The sequence below is a fragment of the Oncorhynchus masou genome, chromosome 24, assembly GCF_036934945.1.
Source record: "Oncorhynchus masou masou isolate Uvic2021 chromosome 24, UVic_Omas_1.1, whole genome shotgun sequence".
NCBI lineage: Eukaryota > Metazoa > Chordata > Actinopteri > Salmoniformes > Salmonidae > Oncorhynchus > Oncorhynchus masou.
This window is the reverse complement of record NC_088235.1, coordinates 108,683,089-108,692,470: the sequence shown is the minus strand read 5'-3', so window position 1 is coordinate 108,692,470 and position 9,382 is coordinate 108,683,089. Positions and strand designations below refer to the sequence as shown.

General features: G+C 40.5%; 1 protein-coding gene across 1 annotated transcript; it reads right to left on the bottom strand.

The window, feature by feature from the left end:
* Nucleotides 1-466: 466 nt before the first annotated feature.
* LOC135513237 (phospholipase A and acyltransferase 4-like) lies at nucleotides 467-2,124 on the bottom strand. The gene is made up of 4 exons (XM_064936064.1): nucleotides 2,005-2,124; nucleotides 1,691-1,787; nucleotides 762-1,039; nucleotides 467-661 (listed from the first exon to the last, which is right to left on the bottom strand). Exons 1-4 carry the CDS (start codon nucleotides 2,026-2,028, stop codon nucleotides 554-556), a joined length of 507 nt encoding a protein of 168 aa, XP_064792136.1. The 5' UTR covers nucleotides 2,029-2,124; the 3' UTR covers nucleotides 467-553.
* Between the last annotated feature and the right edge of the window lie 7,258 nt (nucleotides 2,125-9,382).

Below are 9,382 nucleotides of genomic sequence, written 5' to 3'. Positions count from 1 at the left end.
CAAGCTCAGAACATTAAAGTGCAGGTTTCACGGACCCAGATTAAGTCTAGTCCTGGATTAACAATCACTTTCAATAGAGATGATCCATTAACAATGCTTTGAAATCCAGGAGTATGTTTAATCTGTGTCCTCCAATCTGTCCCTAAATGTAAAAACGGGGCTAATAAATTGTAATAGAAAATATAACACGAACTGTATGGGAGGATTCTCCATAGATCCTGTTCCTGCAGTATATCGCCCTCTAGTGGCCTCAACCAGTTTGTTATATTTCAGTTTTCTGTGAAGTATATAGAAAGCCTAATATTGGGAGGCAACCTCAACATGGAATACAGTTTAAATGTATCTGACATTGTACAGGTGTCTTCTTTTGTTAAGCCCATAACCATTTTTTAATAATATAAAGGGTGGTATATTAATTTCATATTCTGTTTGATTTGAATGAAAAATGACCACACAACCACATTGGTCTTTGAGATGGTCCTTTATTAACTAGACAATACACAACATTTTGCATTACTGACATTCTCCATGGACTCATGAATGACCCAAGAAATTATTTACTAATTGTGCTTGCTGCAGCAGCTGTAGAAGCAGTAGCAGCAGTCAGTACACCAAGCAAACCTGCAGCACCAGTTAACACATTATTCAGGAAGTCATCTGCCTATAAGGAAAAATACAAAGAAAAAGATCATTAAAATGTAGTGCATCTCCTCAAGCACAGCATTAATTAGAATATTCTCTCATTATACTGTCATGGCTACCTGTTTGGACTTTGATTTGCCATAACGGAGGAAAGTAACAAAATGCTCGCAGTTGCGTCCAAGGAGGTCATATTTTATTGTGCTGCCTCTCATTTTGTCCACATCCCCCATAATGACATCAGTCCTCCTTGGTTTGTACTCGTCATCCAAGTAGTTGTTGATTTTGTAAGTATTCCCTGCTGCCACATCCTGTAATGTCTCTATTGTTATCGTGCCTTTGCAGGAAACACTGCCGCTGGATGAGCTAAAACTGCAGAAAGATACTCTTGAAGGCCCATCTACAAAACAGGAGGAAAGAAAAAGGTGTGTTTTGATGATGAGAAATAAAGAGACAGAGAGAACAGCAGATGCTGTAGCTGATTGAATATGTTCATAAAGTTCTGACTATCGACCATGTTGATATCAGTTTTACTGTGATGTTGTGGGCATCAGGTAGTCTAGTGGTTAGAGCATTGGGCCAGTACTCTGCTGTTAGGGGCAGCAGGTAGCCTAGTGGTTAGAGCATTGGGCCAGTACTCTACTGTTAGGGGCATCAGGTAGTCTAGTGGTTAGAGCATTGGGCCAGTACTCTGCTGTTAGGGGCAGCAGGTAGCCTAGTGGTTAGAGCATTGGGCCAGTACTCTACTGTTAGGGGCGGCAGGTAGTCTAGTGGTTAGAGCATTGGGCCAGTACTCTACTATTAGGGGCGGCAGGTAGCCTAGTGGTTAGAGCATTGGGCCAGTACTCTACTATTAGGGGCGGCAGGTAGCCTAGTGGTTAGAGCATTGGGCCAGTACTCTACTATTAGGGGCGGCAGGTAGCCTAGTGGTTAGAGCATTGGGCCAGTACTCTGCTGTTAACGGTTGACTTCAGATGATGTTTACACCCTGCCCCAATTCTGGAATTGGAATATCAGCTACAACAAAAACATTTCCAGAAAAACATCATACCTGTAACTATCAACTGGATGACCTTTCCATGTCCAATGTACAGAGCCCAGTGTTTGTATTGACCTCTGTTGATCTCAATCATGTCACCAATCTCCATCTAAGAATAATGGGGGTAAGAAGACATGTAATTATGTAACACCCCCCCCCACACACACACACAGTCCTGTTTTACTAACCTGTTTTCTTCAACACTAATCCTAACCCTAAATCTGGTCGCCACAAGTATAGTTAAACATGTTCACACACAAACTCCTTTTATGGTACTGTTGATTATTATAAATTAGTATTAGTCAAAGATCAGCAACAGTACTTACTGTGGTCGGACTCCTGGTTTGCATGTGAATGTCTCACTGTGGGTTGTGTCTCGTGAAGAAAAAGCATCGCCCTTTGATTACAAGATCCAAAACTAACATGCTGTTATTCAACTTAACTCTTTGAGACCCGAGCGTTCTTGCAACTAGCTCTACCTCTGGTTTAGAATGTTTGTTTCCCAATCAAATGTTTTCTACATAATCACTACTTCAGAAAGGAAACACCTCGTATAAATATGTTTAACCATTTATTAAAGAATGAATAAGGCAAGTCTTGGCTCTGCTCCTTCAGGGTAGATCACAGCAGAACACTTTGTTTAGATATGATCAAATATACCAGCTAAAGTCATTCTACCATTACAGACTGTATACTATAGACCAGCTAAAGTCATCCTACCATTACAGACTGTATACTATAGACCAGCTAAAGTCATCCTACCATTTCAAGACTGTATACTATAGACCTGCTAAAGTCATCCTACCATTACAAGACTGTATACTATAGACCAGCTAAAGTCATCCTACCATTACAGACTGTATACTATAGACCAGCTAAAGTCATCCTACCATTACAGACTGTATACTATAGACCAGCTAAAGTCATCCTACCATTACAAGACTGTATACTATAGACCTGCTAAAGTCCTCCTACCATTACAGACTGTATACTATAGACCAGCTTAAGTCCTCCTACCATTACAAGACTGTATACTATAGACCAGCTAAAGTCATCCTACCATTACAAGGCTGTATACTATAGACCAGCTAAAGTCATCCTACCATTACAAGACTGTATACTATAGACCAGCTAAAGTCATCCTACCATTACAAGACTGTATACTATAGACCAGCTAAAGTCCTCCTACCATTACAAGACTGTATACTATAGACCAGCTAAAGTCATCCTACCATTACAAGGCTGTATACTATAGACCAGCTAAAGTCATCCTACCATTACAAGACTGTATACTATAGACCAGCTAAAGTCATCCTACCATTACAAGACTGTATACTATAGACCAGATAAAGTCATCCTACCATTACAGACTGTATACTATAGACCAGCTAAAGTCATCCTACCATTACAAGACTGTATACTATAGACCAGCTAAAGTCCTCCTACCATTACAAGACTGTATACTATAGACCAGCTAAAGTCATCCTACCATTACAAGACTGTATACTATAGACCAGCTAAAGTCCTCCTACCATTACAAGACTGTATACTATAGACCAGCTAAAGTCATCCTACCATTACAAGACTGTAGACTATAGACCAGCTAAAGTCCTCCTACCATTACAAGACTGTATACTATAGACCAGCTAAAGTCATCCTACCATTACAAGACTGTATACTATAGACCAGCTAAAGTCCTCCTACCATTACAGACTTGATACTATAGACCAGCTAAAGTCATCCTACCATTACAAGACTGTATACTATAGACCAGCTAAAGTCATCCTACCATTACAAGACTGTTTACTAAAGACCAGCTAAAGTCATCCTACCATTACAGACTGTATACTATAGACCAGCTAAAGTCCTCCTACCATTACAAGACTGTATACTATAGACCAGATAAAGTCATCCTACCATTACAAGACTGTATACTATAGACCAGCTAAAGTCATCCTACCATTACAGACTTGATACTATAGACCAGCTAAAGTCATCCTACCATTACAAGACTGTAGACTATAGACCAGCTAAAGTCATCCTACCATTACAAGACTGTAGACTATAGACCAGCTAAAGTCATCCTACCATTACAAGACTGTATACTATAGACCAGATAAAGTCATCCTACCATTACAAGACTGTATACTATAGACCAGCTAAAGTCATCCTACCATTACAGACTTGATACTATAGACCAGCTAAAGTCATCCTACCATTACAAGACTGTAGACTATAGACCAGCTAAAGTCATATTTTTTATGATGTAAAAACCTATGAACATTTTTTTTAAACTGCAGAAAATCCATTGTTTCGATGTCAAAGGGTTTTGTTATATTTCAGTCTTCTGTGATGTATCTAAAGTGTAATATTGGGATGCAAACTTACAATGGAATATATATCAATGTATCTGATATGGTATAGGGGTCTTCTTTTGTTAAGCCAATAACCATGCGTGTGAAGTGTATACTCGTTTCTATGTAGATTTGTTTAGGACTACCCAGAAACAATCTGTGTGACGCTGATTTAGCCAACTGCAGTACAAGGTTAATCAAGGTATTGTTTTGATACTATAAAGTCTGCTATATTAATTTCATATTCTGTTTGATTTGAATGAAAAATGACCACACAACCACATTGGTCTTTGAGATCATCCTTTATTCATTAGGCTTTAAACAACATTTTGCATCACAGGCATTCATGCACTCATGAGACCCAAGTTACCTATTTATTATCTGTTTTTGGTGCAAGAGTCAAACTAGTCACTCGAAGCATGGCTAAAATACTAGATAAGAATTAATTCATGAAATCAACTGCCTAAAGGAAAAAAAGACAAAGAAAAATAATTAATATGGAGTGCATCTCATCAAGCAAAGCGTTAATTAGAATATTCTCTCAATTATACTGTCATGGATACTTGTTTGGACTCTGATTGGCCGTAACGGAGGAAAGTAACAAAATGCTCTCAGTTGTTTCCAAGGAGGTCATATGATATTGTGTAGCCTTTCAGGATGTCCACATCCTCCATAATGACATCAGTCCTCCTTGTACTTGTTATCCAAGTTTTATGTCGTAAGGATTTCCGTCTGCCACAGCCTTTCCTGTATCTATTGTAATCATGCCTTTACAGGAAACACTGGGTGAGCTGGATAAGAAACCTGAAGAGCCATCTACAAAACAGGAGGAAAGGACAAGGTTTGTGTGTTGTCAAACTTTATCAATAAGAATTGTAATAATGGAGCGGTCAACATCCACCTGAACACACTGCTATTCTCTGTTTATTATCCTTTCATAGTCACTTTACCTCTACCTACATGTACATATTACCTCAACTAAAATGTACCCCTTCACATTGACTCTGTACCGGTACCCCCTGTATTTTGCCTCCACATTGACTCTGTACTGGTTCCCCCTGTATATAGCCTCCACATTGACTCTGTACCGGAACCCCCTGTATATAGCCTCCACATTGACTCTGTACCGGTTCCCTCTGTTTTTAGCCTTCACATTGACTCTGTACCGGTACCCCCTGTATTTTGCCTCCACATTGACTCTGTACTGGTTCCCCCTGTATATAGCCTCCACATTGACTCCTGTACCGGTTCCCCCTGTATTTAGCCTCCACATTGACTCTGTACCGGTACACCCTGTATATAGCCTCCACATTGACTCTGTACCTGTTCCCCCTGTATATAGCCTCCACATTGACTCTGTACTGGTACCACCTGTATATAACCTCCACGACAAAACAGAGATGCTTGTTCTAGGTCCCAAGAAACAAAGAGATCTTCTGTTGAATCTGACAATTAATCTTAATGGTTGTACAGTCATCTCAAATAAAACTGTGAAGGACCTCGGCGTTACTCTGGACCCTGATCTCTCTTTTGAAGAACATATCAAGACTGTTTCAAGGACAGCTTTTTTCCATCTACGTAACATTGCAAAAATCAGAAACTTTCTGTCCAAAAATGATGCAGAAAAATTAATCCATGGTTTTGTCACTTCTAGGTTAGACTACTGCAATGCTCTACTTTCCGGCTTCCCGGATAAAGCACTAAATAAACTTCAGTTTGTGATAAATACTGCTGCTAGAATTCTGACTAGAACCAAAAAAATTTATCATATTACTCCAGTGCTAGCCTCCCTACACTGGCTTCCTGTCAAGGCAAGGGCTGATTTCAAGGTTTTACTGCTAACCTACAAAGCATTACATGGGCTTGTTCCTACCTATCTCTCTGATTTGGTCCTGCCGTACATACCTACACGTAGACGCAGGCCTCCTAATTGTCCCTAGAATTTCTAAGCAAACAGCTGGAGGCAGGGCTTTCTCCTATAGAGCTCCATTTTTATGGAATGGTCTGCCTACCCATGTGAGAGACGCAAACTTGGTCTCAACCTTTAAGTCTTTACTGAAGACTCATCTCTGCAGTGGGTCATATGATTGAGTGTAGTCTTTTATTTATTTATTTTTTATTTTTATTTATTTCACCTTTATTTAACCAGGTAGGCTAGTTGAGAACAAGTTCTCATTTGCAACTGCGACCTGGCCAAGATAAAGCCTAGCAGTGTAAACAGACAACACAGAGTTACACATGGAGTAAACATTTAACAAGTCAATAACACAGTAGAAAAGAAAAAAAGGGAGTCTATATACATTGTGTGCAAAAGGCATGAGGAGGGAGGGGTATAATTACAATTTTGCAGATTAACACTGGAGTAATAAATGATCAGATGGTCATGTACAGGTAGAGATATTGGTGTGCAAAAGAGCAGAAAAGTAAATAAATAAAAACAGTCTGGCCCAGGAGTGTGAAGGTGAACAGAAAGGCTCTGGAGCAACGAACCGCCCTTGCTGTCTCTGCCTGACCGGTTCCCCTCTTTCCACTGGGATTCTCTGCCTCTAACCCTATTACAGGGGCTGAGTCACTGGCTTACTAGGGCTCTTTCATACCGTCCCTAGGAGGAGTGCGTCACTTGAGTGGGTTGAGTCACTGATGTGATCTTCCTGTCTGGGTTGGCGCCCCCCCTTGGGTTGTGCCGTGGCGGAGATCTTTGTGGGCTATACTCGGCCTTGTCTCAGGATGGTAAGTTGGTGGTTGAAGATATCCCTCTAGTGGTGTGGGGGCTGTGCTTTGGCAAAGTGGGTGGGGTTATATCCTTCCTGTTTGGCCCTGTCCGCGGGTGTCATTTGATGGGGCCACAGTGTCTCCTGACCCCTCCTGTCTCAGCCTCCAGTATTTATGCTGCAGTAGTTTATGTGTCGGGGGGCTAGGGTCAGTTTGTCATATCTGGAGTACTTCTCCTGTCCTATCCGGTGTCCTGTGTGAATTTAAGTATGCTCTCTCTAATTCTCTCTTTCTTTCTTTCTTTCTTTCTTTCTTTCTTTCTTTCTTTCTTTCTTTCTTTCTTTCTTTCTTTCTTACTTTCTTTCTTTCTTTCTTTCTTTCTTTCTCTCTCTCGGAGGACCTGAGCCCTAGGACCAGGCCTCAGGACTACCTGACATGATGACTCCTTGGTGTCCCCAGTCCACCTGGCCATGCTGCTGCTCCAGTTTCAACGGTTCTGCCTGTGATTATTATTATTTGACCATGCTGGTCATTTATGAACATTTGAACATCTTGGCCATGTTCTGTTATAATCTCCACCCGGCACAGCCAGAAGAGGACTGGCCACCCCACATAGGAAGAAACCTAGAGAGGAACCAGGCTAATTTTGGGCCTTTCTAGGGAGTTTTTCCTAGCCACCGTGCTTCTACACCTGCATTGCTTGCTGTTTGGGGTTTTAGGCTGGGTTTCTGTACAGCAATTTGACATATAAACTGAAGTACGAAGGGCTATATAAATACATTTTATTTGATTTTGATTTGATATAGGACTGGTTTTACTGTGGGTATAGATACTTTTGAACCTGTTTCCTCCAGCATCTACACAGGGTCCTTTGCTGTTGCTCTGGGATTGATTTGCACTTTTCGCACCAAAGTACTTTCATCTCTAGGAGACAGAACGTGTCTACTTCCTTAGCAGTATGACGGCTGCGTGGTCCCATGGTGTTTATACCTGCGTACTATTGTTTGTACAGATGAACTCGGTACCTGCAGTCATTTGAAAATTGCTCCCGAGGAAGAACCAGACTTGTGGAGGGCTACAATTCTGAGGTCTTGGCTGATTCATCTTAATTTTCCCCATGATGTCACGCAAAGAGGCACTGAGTTTGAAGGTAGGCCTTGAAATACATCCACAGGTACACCTCCAATTGACTAAAAGTAAGGCTTATTGACAATCAGATGCTTCTAAAGCCATGACATCATTTACTGGAATTTCTCAAGCTGTTTAAAGGCACAGTCAATTTAGTGTATGTAAACTTCTGACCCACTGGAATTGTGATGCAGTTAATGATAAGTGAAATAATCTGTCTATAAACAATTGTTGGAAAAAGTACTTGTGTCATGCACAAAGTATGTTTCCTCACCGACTTGCCAAAACTATAGTTTGATAACAAGAAACATGTGGAGTGGTTGAAAAACAAGTTTTAATGACTCCAACCCAAGTGTATGTAAACTTCCGACTTCAACTGTATCTTACTGTATCCATTCAAGGAACAAGCTCAGAACATTAAAGTGCAGGTTTCACAGACCCAGATTAAGTCTAGTCCTGGATTAAGAATCACTTTCAATTGAGATGATCCATTAACAATGCTTTTAAATCCAGGAGGAGGTTTAATCTGGTTCCTGCAATCTGTCCCTAAAAGTAAAAATGGTGCTAATACTTTATAACAGAATATATGATTAACATGAACTGTATGGGAGGATTCTCCATAGATCCTGTTCCTGCAGTCTATCGCCCTCTAGTGGCCTCATGGGTGGAATGTTAATGTTTTTCATGATGTAATAACTAATAAACATATTTTTTGAAACTGCAGAAAATCCATTGTTTCCATGTCAACCAGTTTGTTATATTTCAGTTTTCTGTGAAGTATATAGAAAGCCTAATATTGGGAGGCAACCTCAACATGGAATACAGTTTAAATGTATCTGACATTGTACAGGTGTCTTCTTTTGTTAAGCCCATAACCATTTTTTAATAAATGGTTGGAGCGAGCGGTCGCATCTACACTTCGGTCCGCAGGTAGTATAACTTTTCATTACATTTCATTATAGTACAACGGTTTGATTTGTCTAATCTTAGCAATTTCTTCTTAGCTAGCTACATAGCCGCCTTTGTATCAAAGATAATTGCGTAATTATCGTATTTCGTCGTCCTAACGTAGTCTACACTGCTTTCTGCCCAGCAGCTAGCTAACGTCCACTAGCACAGCAGCTAGCTAACGTCCACTAGCACTGTAGAAACTATTACACTCAACGACTCGATTAGTGTAGTGTTAGCTAGCTACATAGTTGTCTTTGCTGTCTTCGTATCCAAGGTAATTGTGTAGTTTAGAGTGTGTAGACTTAGAGTGATTATCTTAATTTACCGAGGTTAGCTAGCCAGCTATTTGTCGTCCTTAACGTAGGAGTCACTGCTAGCTAGCTAGCCAACAGCTAGCCAACGTCTTCCGAATTGAACTTCAACAACCCGGTCAACATTCCACCTCGCTCCACAGGTAGTATCACATTTTCATTTCACTTCATTACAGTACAACGGTTTGATTTGTTTGATCGTAGCTAGCTAGCTACATAGCCGTCTTTGTATCTAAGACAAATGTGTA